The sequence below is a fragment of the Ranitomeya variabilis genome, chromosome 4 (genome assembly GCF_051348905.1).
Source record: "Ranitomeya variabilis isolate aRanVar5 chromosome 4, aRanVar5.hap1, whole genome shotgun sequence".
Classification (NCBI taxonomy): Eukaryota; Metazoa; Chordata; class Amphibia; order Anura; family Dendrobatidae; genus Ranitomeya; species Ranitomeya variabilis.
This window is the reverse complement of record NC_135235.1, coordinates 751,898,468-751,912,142: the sequence shown is the minus strand read 5'-3', so window position 1 is coordinate 751,912,142 and position 13,675 is coordinate 751,898,468. Positions and strand designations below refer to the sequence as shown.

At 62.3% G+C, this 13,675-nt stretch overlaps 1 protein-coding gene across 3 annotated transcripts in view; it reads right to left on the bottom strand.

The window, feature by feature from the left end:
• The window catches only part of GAS7 (growth arrest specific 7), a 134,344-nt gene extending 130,510 nt beyond the window's left edge, over window positions 1-3,834 (bottom strand). For 2 of the 3 annotated variants that reach the window (XM_077254738.1, XM_077254739.1), the window contains exon 1: window positions 3,525-3,834. In XM_077254738.1, coding sequence (XP_077110853.1) covers window positions 3,525-3,704 — 180 coding nt within the window. In that variant the 5' untranslated portion in view covers window positions 3,705-3,834. The remainder of the gene's footprint in view (window positions 1-3,524) is intronic. The other variant, XM_077254743.1, reaches the window with a different exon arrangement.
• Window positions 3,835-13,675: the final 9,841 nt, after the last annotated feature.

Below are 13,675 nucleotides of genomic sequence, written 5' to 3'. Positions count from 1 at the left end.
GGGCAACGCTCTGCAGATCTAGAGCGCTCAGGGGGCAACGCTCTGCAGATCTAGAGCGCTCAGGGGGCAACGCTCTGCAGATCTAGAGCGCTCAGGGGGCAATGCTCTGCAGATCTAGGGCGCTCAGGGGGCAACGCTCTGCAGATCTAGGGCGCTCAGGGGGCAACGCTCTGCAGATCTAGAGCGCTCAGGGGGTAACGCTCTGCAGATCTAGAGCGCTCAGGGGGTAACGCCTGCAGATCTAGAGCGCTCAGTGGGTATCGCTCTGCAGATCTAGAGCGCTCAGGGGGTAATGCTCAGCAGGATGTACAGCGGTGTAACACTGTGCCGTATCTGGTGCGTGTTGTGCAGTACTTACGTGTTGTATGACAATTGTACATAGTTAATGGTGATGAAGTCACAGCGGGGTCTGGATGGTCCGGTGATCACCGCCCCCAGACTCCTTCATAAGTATGAGCCCACCTGATGTTGGGAAGGCGGAGAGGAGGGAAACCTGGGGACCAAAGTCTATTGGGGCACAACATTTCACTAGAGATTAGGGACCGCTCCGAGGCAGGGCTTAGAGCCGAATTCGGGGACCGCTCCGAGGCAGGGCTTAGAGCCGAGGTCGGGGACCGCTCCGAGGCAGGGCTTAGAGCCGAGGTCGGGGACCGCTCCGAGGCAGGGCTTAGAGCCGAGGTCGGGGACAGCTCCGAGGCAGGGCTTAGAGCCGAGGTCGGGGACCGCTCCGAGGCAGGGCTTAGAGCCGAGGTCGGGGACCGCTCCGAGGCAGGGCTTAAAGCCGAGGTCGGGGACCGCTCCGAGGCAGGGCTTAGAGCCGAGGTCGGGGACCGCTCCGAGGCAGGGCTTAGAGCTGAGGTCGGGGACCGCTCCGAGGCAGGGCTTAGAGCCGAGGTCGGGGACCGCTCCGAGGCAGGGCTTAGAGCCGAGGTCGGGGACCGCTCCGAGGCAGGGCTTAGAGCCGAGGTCGGGGACCGCTCCGAGGCAGAGCTTAGAGCCGAGGTCGAGGACCGCTCCGAGGCAGGGCTTAGAGCCGAGGTCGGGGACCGCTCCGAGGCAGGGCTTAGAGCCGAGGTCGGGGACAGCTCCGAGGCAGGGCTTAGAGCCGAGGTCGGGGACCGCTCCGAGGCAGGGCTTAGAGCCGAGGTCGGGGACCGCTCCGAGGCAGGGCTTAAAGCCGAGGTCGGGGACCGCTCCGAGGCAGGGCTTAGAGCCGAGGTCGGGGACCGCTCCGAGGCAGGGCTTAGAGCTGAGGTCGGGGACCGCTCCGAGGCAGGGCTTAGAGCCGAGGTCGGGGACCGCTCCGAGGCAGGGCTTAGAGCCGAGGTCGGGGACCGCTCCGAGGCAGGGCTTAGAGCCGAGGTCGGGGACCGCTCCGAGGCAGAGCTTAGAGCCAAGGTCGAGGACCGCTCCGAGGCAGGGCTTAGAGCCGAGGTCGGGGACCGCTCCGAGGCAGGGCTTAGAGCCGAGGTCGGGGACAGCTCCGAGGCAGGGCTTAGAGCCGAGGTCGGGGACCGCTCCGAGGCAGGGCTTAGAGCCGAGGTCGGGGACCGCTCCGAGGCAGGGCTTAGAGCCGAGGTCGGGGACCGCTCCGAGGCAGGGCTTAGAGCCGAGGTCGGGGACCACTCTGAGGCAGGGCTTAGAGCTGAGGATGGGGATCGTTCGGAGGCCAGGCTCAGAGCCGAGGTGGGGGACTGCTTCAGGGACAGGGTTAGAGCTGAGGTTGGGGACTGCTTCAAGGACAGGCTTAGGGCCGAGGTCGGGGGACTGCTTCAGGGACAGGATTAGAGCCGAGGTCAGGGACTGCTTCAGGGACAGGATTAGAGCTGAGGTCAGGGGACTACTTCAGGGACAGGATTAGAGCCGAGGTCAGGGACTACTTCAGGGACAGGATTAGAGCCGAGGTCAGGGACAGGATTAGAGCCGAGGTCAGGGGACTGCTTCAGGGACAGGATTAGAGCCGAGGTCAGGGGACTGCTTCAGGGACAGGATTAGAGCCGAGGTCAGGGGACTGCTTCAGGGACAGGATTAGAGCCGAGGTCAGGGGACTGCTTCAGGGACAGGATTAGAGCCGAGGTCAGGGGACTGCTTCAGGGACAGGATTAGAGCCGAGGTCAGGGGACTGCTTCAGGGACAGGATTAGAGCCGAGGTCAGGGGACTGCTTCAGGGACAGGATTAGAGCCGAGGTCAGGGGACTGCTTCAGGGACAGGATTAGAGCCGAGGTCAGGGACTACTTCAGGGACAGGATTAGAGCCGAGGTCAGGGGACTGCTTCAGGGACAGGATTAGAGCCGAGGTCAGGGACTACTTCAGGGACAGGATTAGAGCCGAGGTGGGGGACTGCTTCAGGGACAGGATTAGAGCCGAGGTCAGGGACTACTTCAGGGACAGGATTAGAGCCGAGGTCAGGGGACTGCTTCAGGGACAGGATTAGAGCCGAGGTCAGGGGACTGCTTCAGGGACAGGATTAGAGCCGAGGTCAGGGGACTGCTTCAGGGACAGGATTAGAGCCGAGGTCAGGGACTACTTCAGGGACAGGATTAGAGCCGAGGTCAGGGGACTGCTTCAGGGACAGGATTAGAGCCGAGGTCAGGGACTACTTCAGGGACAGGATTAGAGCCGAGGTGGGGGACTGCTTCAGGGACAGGATTAGAGCCGAGGTCAGGGACTACTTCAGGGACAGGATTAGAGCCGAGGTCAGGGGACTGCTTCAGGGACAGGATTAGAGCCGAGGTCAGGGGACTGCTTCAGGGACAGGATTAGAGCCGAGGTCAGGGGACTGCTTCAGGGACAGGATTAGAGCCGAGGTCAGGGGACTGCTTCAGGGACAGGATTAGAGCCGAGGTGGGGGACTGCTTCAGGGACAGGATTAGAGCCGAGGTCAGGGACTACTTCAGGGACAGGATTAGAGCCGAGGTCAGGGGACTGCTTCAGGGACAGGATTAGAGCCGAGGTCAGGGGACTGCTTCAGGGACAGGATTAGAGCCGAGGTCAGGGGACTGCTTCAGGGACAGGATTAGAGCCGAGGTCAGGGACTACTTCAGGGACAGGATTAGAGCCGAGGTCAGGGGACTGCTTCAGGGACAGGATTAGAGCCGAGGTCAGGGGACTGCTTCAGGGACAGGATTAGAGCCGAGGTCAGGGACAGGATTAGAGCCGAGGTCAGGGACAGGATTAGAGCCGAGGTCAGGGGACTGCTTCAGGGACTCGCCCCGGCACCCCAACACCATCACTGCCTTATTAATCATCCGAAACATCTGCTCCAAATCTGATCGCCACCTGGTGGCCAAACCATGGAGACAGCGGCCACACAGCCCACATCATAGCAGGGGCACTACAGATCCCAGCGAGAAGCTGATGAGTCCCAGGCATTACAATGGTTGGACACAAACGCTGAGCTTCCAGCAGCTGCAGCCGCCTCCTGACATTGAGCTGTCGGTGACGCAATGTGAGCAGACACACGGAAACATCACTGTACCACCAGGTCCATGGTGTCCCTATGACAAGCCCTCGGGGCACTCACCTCCAGCAGCTGCACGTAGCTGGCCGGGAACCAGCCCCTCTCGCCGTCCTTCTCGCCCTCCCACCAGCCGCCGTCCGCCACCTGCAGCACCGTGATCAGCTCTCCCGCCGAGAACTTCAGCCCCTGTCGGTGCTGCTCCCCGGAGAAGGCGTACAGGCTCCGGCACAGCGCCGCCGACATGTCCGGGGCGGAGGAGGAGGAGGAGACCCCCGGCCGGCAGACACCGGAGCAGCTGGGCAGCCGCCCACTAACCCTCCATGGTGCGGAGCTCCTCTCCGGGCAGCCGCCAGCACAGGACTGAGAGCGCGGTGTCGGGAGGAGAGGAGAGGCTGCGGAGCCGGCCAATCAGAGGAGAGGGGAAGAGAGGGGACCCGGGGAGGAGAGGGGAAGAGACCCGGGGAGGAGAGGGGAAGAGAGGAGAGGGGACCCGGGGAGGAGAGGCTGCGGAGCCGGCCAATCAGAGGAGAGGGGAAGAGAGGGGACCCGGGGAGGAGAGGGGAAGAGAGGAGAGGGGACCCGGGGAGGAGAGGCTGCGGAGCCGGCCAATCAGAGGAGAGGGGAAGAGAGGGGACCCGGGGAGGAGAGGGGAAGAGACCCGGGGAGGAGAGGGGAAGAGACCCGGGGAGGAGAGGGGAAGAGACCCGGGGAGGAGAGGGGAAGAGATGAGAGGGGACCCGGGGAGGAGAGGAGAGGCTGCGGAGCCGGCCAATCAGAGGAGAGGGGAAGAGAGGGGACCCGGGGAGGAGAGGGGAAGAGAGGAGAAGGGACCCGGGGAGGAGAGGAGAGGCTGCGGAGCCGGCCAATCAGAGGAGAGGGGAAGAGAGGGGACCCGGGGAGGAGAGGGGAAGAGAGGAGAGGGGACCCGGGGAGGAGAGGAGAGGCTGCGGAGCCGGCCAATCAGAGGAGAGGGGAAGAGAGGGGACCCGGGGAGGAGAGGGGAAGAGAGGAGAGGGGAAGAGGAGAGGAGAGGGGACCCGGGGAGGAGAGGAGAGGCTGCGGAGCCGGCCAATCAGAGGAGAGGGGAAGAGAGGGGACCCGGGGAGGAGAGGGGAAGAGAGGAGAGGGGACCCGGGGAGGAGAGGAGAGGCTGCGGAGCCGGCCAATCAGAGGAGAGGGGAAGAGAGGGGACCCGGGGAGGAGAGGGGAAGAGAGGAGAGGGGACCCGGGGAGGAGAGGAGAGGCTGCGGAGCCGGCCAATCAGAGGAGAGGGGAAGAGAGGGGACCCGGGGAGGAGAGGGGAAGAGAGGAGAGGGGACCCGGGGAGGAGAGGAGAGGCTGCGGAGCCGGCCAATCAGAGGAGAGGGGAAGAGAGGGGACCCGGGGAGGAGAGGGGAAGAGAGGAGAGGGGAAGAGGAGAGGAGAGGGGACCCGGGGAGGAGAGGAGAGGCTGCGGAGCCGGCCAATCAGAGGAGAGGGGAAGAGAGGGGACCCGGGGAGGGGAGGGGAAGAGACCCGGGGAGGAGAGGGGAAGAGGAGAGGAGACCCGGGGAGGAGAGGAGAGGCTGCGGAGCCGGCCAATCAGAGGAGAGGGGAAGAGAGGGGACCCGGGGAGGAGAGGGGAAGAGCCCCGGGGAAGAGAGGAGAGGGGACCCAGGGAGGAGAGGAGAGGCTGCGGAGCCGGCCAATCAGAGGAGAGGGGAAGAGAGGGGACCCGGGGAGGAGAGGGGAAGAGAGGAGAGGGGAAGAGGAGAGGAGAGGGGACCCGGGGAGGAGAGGAGAGGCTGCGGAGCCGGCCAATCAGAGGAGAGGGGAAGAGAGGGGACCCGGGGAGGGGAGGGGAAGAGACCCGGGGAGGAGAGGGGAAGAGGAGAGGAGACCCGGGGAGGAGAGGAGAGGCTGCGGAGCCGGCCAATCAGAGGAGAGGGGAAGAGAGGGGACCCGGGGAGGAGAGGGGAAGAGCCCCGGGGAAGAGACCCGGGGAAGAGAGGAGAGGGGACCCAGGGAGGAGAGGAGAGGCTGCGGAGCCGGCCAATCAGAGGAGAGGGGAAGAGAGGGGACCCGGGGAGGAGAGGGGAAGAGAGGAGAGGGGATCCGGGGAGGAGAGGAGAGGCTGCGGAGCCGGCCAATCAGAGGAGAGGGGAAGAGAGGGGACCCGGGGAGGAGAGGGGAAGAGAGGAGACCCAGGGAGGAGAGGGGAAGAGACCCGGGGAGAAGAGGAGACCCGGGGAGGAGAGGAGAAGAGACCCGGGGAGGAGAGGAGAAGAGACCTGGGGAGGAGAGGAGACCCGGGGAGGAGAGGAGAGGCTGCGGAGCCGGCCAATCAGAGGAGAGTGGAAGAGAGGAGACCCGGGGAGGAGAGGGGAAGAGAGGAGACCCGGGGAGGAGAGGAGACCCGGGGAGGAGAGGGGAAGAGACCCGGGGAGGAGAGGAGACCCGGGGAGGAGAGGGGAAGAGACCCGGGGAGGAGAGGAGACCCGGGGAGGAGAGGAGAAGACACCTGGGGAGGAGAGGAGAAGAGACCCGGGGAGGAGAGGAGACCCGGGGAAGAGACCCGGGGAGGAGAGGAGAAGAGACCCGGGGAGGAGAGGAGACCCGGGGAGGAGAGTAGAGGCTGCGGAGCTGGCGAATCAGAGGAGAGGGGAAGAGAGGAGACCCGGGGAGGAGAGGAGAAGAGACCCGGGGAGGAGAGGGGAAGAGACCCGGGGAGGAGAGGAGACCCGGGGAGGAGAGGAGAAGAGACCTGGGGAGGAGAGGAGAAGAGACCCGGGGAGGAGAGGAGACCCGGGGAGGAGAGGGGAAGAGACCCGGGGAGGAGAGGAGACCCGGGGAGGAGAGGAGAAGACACCTGGGGAGGAGAGGAGAAGAGACCCGGGGAGGAGAGGAGACCCGGGGAAGAGACCCGGGGAGGAGAGGAGAAGAGACCCGGGGAGGAGAGGAGACCCGGGGAGGAGAGTAGAGGCTGCGGAGCTGGCGAATCAGAGGAGAGGGGAAGAGAGGAGACCCGGGGAGGAGAGGAGAAGAGACCCGGGGAGGAGAGGGGAAGAGAGGAGACCCCGGGGAGGAGAGGGGAAGAGAGGAGACCCGGGGAGGAGAGGGGAAGTGAGGAGACCCGAAGAGGAGAGGAGACCCGGGGAAGAGAGGAGACCCAGGGAGGAGAGGGGAAGAGAGGAGACCCGGGGAGGAGAGAATAGGGGACCCGGGTAAGAGAGGAGACCCAGAGAGGAGAGGAGTCACGGGGAGGAGAGAACAATCAGAGGAGAGGAGAGAGGGAGAGAGGAGACCTGGAGAGGAGAGGGGAGGGGAAGAGAGGAGAGGAGACCCGGGGAGGAGAGAAGAGGTGAGGAGAGGATTCTCGGGGAGGAGAGGAGACCCGGGGCGGAGAGGGGAAGAGAGGAGACCCGGGGAGGAGAGAAGAGGTGAGGAGAGGGGAAGAGAGGAGACCCGGGGAGAAGAGGGGAAGAGAGGAGAGGAGAGGGGAAGAGAGGAGACCCGGGAGGAGAGGGGAAGAGAGGAGAGGAGACCCGGGGAGGAGAGAACAATCAGGGGAGAGAGGAGACCCCGGGGAAGAGAGGAGAGGAGACCCGGGGAGGAGAGAAGAGGTGAGGAGAGGAGACACGGAGAGGAGAGGGGAAGAGAGGAGACCCAGGGAGGAGAGGGGATGAGAGGAGACCCGGGGAGGAGAGGGGAAGAGAGGAGACTCAGGGAGGAGAGAACAATCAGAGGAGAGGAGAGAGGGAGACAGGAGACCTGGGGAGGAGAGGAGAGGGGAAGAGAGGAGAGGAGACCCTGGGAGGAGAGGGGAAGAGAGGAGACCCGGGGAGGAGAGGAGAGGGGACCCGGGGAGGAGAGGACAATCAGAAGAGAGGGGAGGAGAGGAGACCCGTGGAGCAGAGGGTACACGGAGAGGAGAGAGAAGAGGACAAGGAACACGGAGAGGACACCCGGGGAGGAGAGGGAACCCAGGAAAGAGAGGAGAGGAGACCCGGAAAGGAGAGGGGAAGAGAGGAGAGGAGATCTGGGGACGAGAGGACAAGGAACACAGAGAGGAGAGGACAAGGAACACGGAGAGACTGCGGAGCCAGCCAATCAGAGGAGAGGGGAAGAGAGAAGAGGAGACCCGGGGAGGAGAGGAAACCCGGAGAGGACAAGGAACACGGAGAGAAGAGGAGAGGGAACCCGGGGAGGAGAGGAGAGGCTGCAGAACCAGCCAATCAGAGGAGAGTAGAGGGGAAGAGAGGAGACCTGGGGAGGAGAGGACAAGGAACACGGAGAGGAGAGGGAACCCAGGGAAGAAAGGGAACGAGAGGAGGAGAGCACAGGGAACATGAAGAGGAGAAAAAACCTGGGGAGGAGAGGACAGGAAATACGGAAAAGAGAGGAAACCCGGGGAGGAGTGAAGAGGAAACACAGAGAGGACAGGGAACACGGAGAGAAGAAGAGAGGGAACATGGAAAGGACAAGGAACCTGGGAAGGGGAGAAGAGGGAACACAGGAGAGTAATCCCAGCGAGGAGAGGGAACTCGGGGAGGAGAGGACTGGGAACACGGGGAGGAGAGGGAACCCAGGGAAGAGCGGGAACCAGAGGAGGAGAGGACAGGGAACATGAAGAGGAGAAAAAACCTGGGGAGGAGAGAAGAGGAGAGGAAACTCGGAGAGGGAAAGGGGAGGACAGGTAACCCAGGGAAGAGAGAAGGGGGAACCCGGGGAGGAAAGGGAACCCGGAGAGGAGAGGACAGAGAACCCGGAGAGGAGAGGGAACCTGGAGAGGGAACACCGAGAGGAGAGGAGACCTGGTGTAACAGGCCAGATTAACCACCCCGCCCAGAATATACCCGGGGTTAAAGTGGCCTAGGCCAGATTATACCCGGGTATATTCTGGCCTAGCCCAAACTATACCCCGGGTGATATAATCAATAACGGAGCTCCAGGCAGCAAACGGGGCCCAAGGCAGCGCACAGGGGCCTCAGGCAGCACACGGGGCCCCTGGCAGAACACGGGGCCCCAGGCAGCACACAGGGCCCCAGGCAGCACACAGGGCCCCAGGCAGCACAGAGGGGCCCCAGGAAGAGCACAGGGGCCCCAGGCAGCACAGAGGGGCCCCAGGCAGCACAGAGGGGCCCCAGGAAGAGCACAGGGCCCCAGGCAGTGCACAGGGGCCCAAGGCAGCACACAGGGCTCCAGGCAGCACAGAGGGGCCCCAGGAGGAGCACAGGGGTCCCAGGCAGCGCACAGGGCCCCAGGCAGCGCACAGGGCCCCAGGCAGCACAGAGGGGCCCCAGGCAGCACAGAGGGGCCCCAGGAAGAGCACAGGGGCCACAGGAAGTGCACGGAGCCCCAAACAGCGCACGGTGCCCCAGACAGTGCACAGGACCCCAGGCAGCCCACAGGGGCCCCAGGCAGCCCACAGGGCTCCAGGCAGCGCACAGGAGCCTCAGGCAGCACACGGGGCCCCTGGCAGAACACGGGGCCCCAGGCAGCGCACAGGGGCCCAAGGCAGCACACAGAGCCCCAGGCAGCACAGAGGGGCCCCAGGAAGAGAACAGGGGCCCCAGGCAGTGCACAGGGCAACAGGCAGCACAGAGGGGCCACAGGAAGAGCACAGGGGCCACAGGAAGTGCTAGGGGCCCCAAACAGCGTGTGGGGCCACAGGCAGCGCACAGGGACCCCAGGCAGCCCATGGGGCCCCAGGCAGCCCACAGGGGGTCCCAGATAGCGCACAGGGGGGAAGAGATAGCACGCAAGGGGGGGAAATAGACAGAGCGCATGTCCCCTGTGCGCTGTCTGGGCCCCCCTGTGCGCTATCTGGGACCCACTGTACGCTGTCTGGGACCCCCTTTGCGATGTCTGGGGCCCTGCTCTTGAGTATATCACTCAATCCTGTAAGGCTAGTTTCACATTTGCGTACAGCCGTGCGCATGCGTACGTGAAGCCTTGACCACTGCTGCGCCCCGCCGGTTAAGCCCCGCCCACGTTCTTCTGACGGTGCTGCAACCCGCGGCGAAGGCAACAAGTTGGATTTTCTTGCGTTCACCGAATCCTCAAAACTACGCATGCGGACGCAAACGCAAACTTCCTTAGGGCCTGCGTACCCAATGATAAAGATAGGGTACACAGGCCACATGCGGCCGCATGCGTACCTGGGCGGAGCTTAACTGACGGGAGCGGCAGTGGGCGGGGCTTCACTAAACGTACACAGCCGTGCGCAAATGTGAAACTAGCCTAAGATGTCTAGGGCCCCTGTGTGATGTCTGGGGCCCCTGGGCGATGTTTGGGGCCCCTTTCTTGAGTACATCACTCAATAGTTCTCATAAGCGTGAAAAATCTGATCTTTAATATGCTTTAATCTTTAATATACTCAAGAACGGGGCCACAGACATCACACAGGGGGTCCCAAACAGCACACATGGGATCCCAGACAGTGCACATGGGATCCCAGACAGCGCACGGGGCAGAGACAGCGCACAGGGGCCCAGCGCGCTGTCTCTTCCCCCCTTGCACACTGTCACTTCCCCCTCCCTTGTGCACTGTCTCTGCCCCCCTGTGCGCTGCTTGGGGCCCTGTGTGCTGCCTGGGTCCCAGTTCACTCTCTCTTCCCCCCTTGCACGTTGTCACTTCCCCCTCCCTTGTGCACTGTCTCTGCCACTCTGTGTGCTGCCTGGGGCCTCGTGTGCTGCCTGGGACCTCGTGTGTTGCCTGGGGCCCCGTGTGCTGCCTGGGGCCCTGTGCTCTGCCTGGGGCCCCTGTGTGCTGTCTGGGCCCCTGGGCTCTGCCTGGGTCCTCGTGCGCTGCCTGGGGCCTCGTGCACTGCCTGGGGCCCCGTGCACTTCCTGTGGCCCCTGTGCTCTTCCTGGGGCCCCTCTGCTGCCTGGGGCCCTGTGCGCTGCCTTGGGCCCCTGTGCACTGCCTGGGGCCCTTGCGCTGCCTGGGGCCCTGTGTTCTGCCAGGGGCCCCGTGTGCTGCCTGAGGCCCCTGTGCGCTGCCTGGAGCCTTGTGGGCTGCCTGGGGTCCTGTGCACTGTCTGGGGCACCGTGCGCTGTTTGGGGCTCCGTGCACTTCCTGGGGCCCCTCTGTGCTGCCTGGGGTCCCTCTGTGCTGCCTGTTGCCCTGTTCGCTGCCTGGGGCCCCTGTGCTCCTCCTGGGGCCCCTCTGTGCTGCCTGGAGCCCTGTGTGCTGCCTTGGGCCCCGTGCACTGCCTGGGGCCCCGTACACTTCCTGGGGCCCTGTGCGCTTCCTGGGGCCCCTCTGTGCTGCCTGGGGCCCCTGTGCGCTGCCTGGGGCCCCGTGTTCTGCCAGGGGCCCCGTGTTCTGCCAGGGGCCCCTGTGTGCTGCCTGAGGCCCCTGTGTGCTGCCTGGGGCCCTGTTCGCTGCCTGGGGCCTTGTGCGCTGCCTTGGGCCCTGTGCGCTGCCTTGGGCCCTGCGCACTGCCTGGGGCCCCGTTTGCTGCCTGGAGCTCCGTTATTGATTATATCACCCGGGGTATAGTTTGGGCTAGGCCAGAATATACCCGGGGTATAATCTGGCCTAGGCCACTTTAACCCCGGGTATATTCTGGGCGGGGGGTTAATCTGGCCTGTTACACCAGGGAGGAGAGGGAACCCTGGGAGGGGAGGAGAGGGAACCCTGGGAGGAGAGATAGGAGGAGAGGACAGGGAATACAGAGAGGAGAGGGAACACGGAGAGGGAATCCGAGGAGGAGAAGACAGGGAACATGGAGAGGAGAGAGAACCTGGGGAGGAGAGTAAAGAAGAGGAAACTCGGAGAGGAGAAAAAAGGGATCCCGGAAAGAAGAGGACAGGGAACACGGAGAGGACAGGGAACCCATGGGAGAGAGAAGAGGGAACACAGAGAGAAGAGGGAACCCGGGGAGGAGAGAACTGGGAACACGGAGATGAAAGGGATCCCGGAGAGGAGAGGATAGAGAACAAGGAGAGGAGAGGGAACCCGGGGAAGAGAGGAGAGGGAACACGGAGAGGAAACCCAGAGAGGAGAGGGGACCCGGGGAGGAGAGGACAGAGAATACAGAAAGGAGAGGGAACCCAGGGAGGAGAGAAGAGGAAACACAGAGAGGAGAGGGGACCTGGGGAGGAGAAGACAGGGAACACAGAGAGGAGAGGAAACCCAGAGAGGAGAAAAGAGGAAACCCGGAAATGAGAGATGACCCGGGGAGGAGAGGACAGAGAACACGGAGAGGAGAGGGAACCCGGAGAGGAGAGGGAACATGGAGAAAAGAAGGGACCAGGGGAGGAGAGAAGAGGGGACCTGGGGAGGAGAAGACAAGGAACACAGAGAGGAGAGGAAACCCGGAGGGGAGAAAAGAGGGAACATAGAGAACATGGAGAGAAGAGGGAACCCAGGGAGTAGAGGGAACTCTGGGAGGTGAGGACAGGGAAAACAAAGAGGAGAGGGAACCCGGCAATGAGACAAGAGGAAACAAAGAGGAGAGGGAACCCGGAGAGGGTACCCGGGGAGGATAGGACAGGGAACAAAAGAGAGGAGAGGCATCCCGGGGAGAAGGGATGAAACCTGGAGATGAGAAGGGAACCGGGGAGGAGAGGACAGGGAACACGGAGAGGATAGGGAATCCGGGGAGAAGAGAAGAAGGAACACGGAGAGGAGAGGGAACCCAGGGAGGAGTGGAGAGGGAACCCGGGGAGGAGAGGACAGGGAACACAAAGAGGAGAGGTAACCCAGGGAGGAGAGGACAGGGCACAAAAGAGAGGAGAGGAATCCCGGGGAGAAGAGGAGAGGAAACCAGGAGATGAGAAGGGACACGGGGAGGAGAGGACAGGGAATCCGGGGAGGAGAGAAGAAGGAACACGGAGTTGAGAGGGAACCCACGGAGGAGAGGAGAGGGAACCTGGGGAGGAGAGGACAGAGAATACAGAAAGGAGAGGGAACCCAGGGAGGAGAGAAGAGGAAACACAGAGAGGAGAGGGGACCTGGGGAGGAGAAGACAGGGAACACAGAGAGGAGAGGAAACCCAGAGAGGAGAAAAGAGGAAACTCGGAGATGAGAGATGACCCGGGGAGGAGAGGACAGAGAACACGGAGAGGAGAGGGAACCCGGAGAGGAGAGGAAACACAGAGAAAATAAGGGACCAGGGGAGGAGAGAAGAGGGGACCTGGGGAAGAGAAGACAGGGAACACAGAGAGGAGAGGAAACCCGGAGGGGAGAAAAGAGGGAACCCAGAGAACATGGAGAGAAGAGGGAACCCAGGGAGTAGAGGGAACTCTGGGAGGCGAGGACAGGGAATACAGAGAGGATAGGGAACCCGGCGATGAGAGAAGAGGAAACAAAGAGGAGAGGGAACCCGGAGAGGGTACCCGGGGAGGATAGGACAGGGAACAAAAGAGAGGAGAGGCATCCCGGGGAGAGGGGATGAAACCTGGAGATGAGAAGGGAACCGGGGAGGAGAGGACAGGGAACACGGAGAGGAGAGGGAATCCGGGGAGAAGAGAAAAAGGAACACGGAGAGGAGAGGGAACCCAGGGAGGAGAGGAGAGGGAACCTGGGGAGGAGAGGTGTCAGGACTCTGAACATTTTTTATTACCTTTTTGTGCATTACTGCCCTTTTCCAAGATGGCGTCTTTGGTCTCATGTGCACTGTCTTCCTGCTATAAAACTCCACCCCAGCCTTCAGTCTGTGCTAGAGTATTCTGCCTTGCATCCAGCTCCTGACCTCTGATTACTCCCTGGCTATACACCTGCTCCTGTGAACCTGTGTGGAGATCCTGCTACTCTGCTCTGAGTTCCTGCTGCATACACCAGTTCCAGTAATCCTCCTTCATCTGCTGCTCGTGTTTACTTCCATCTGCATTTGCTGGACATGTAAGCTGTTTCTGCTTTGCAAGAACCTGAGACTATTACCCAGACCTCCCTGGTTGAGCTAAGATATTATTTGAACTGCCTTATAAGCATATCTATCTGTGTTTTGGACTAAGCAAGGACTTATTCGTGTCAAGTATCCTCAAGAATAATTGTGCTTCATAGACTTTCTGCATGATTGCATTTTCCTCTGAAGTTTCCTATAGACTGCTGAGCTGCATTTGATATTTGCACCAAGTGTTGTGGACTTGAGTTTCTCTCTGCACCTGTTTGAATCACCATGTGATAATATAGACTTTACCACTTATAAAACTGTGTCCTGTAGTTGTCTTGTTCCACGCAAAGAGTCTCCTGAGTTATCCCCTATAATTATTACAGGATACTCT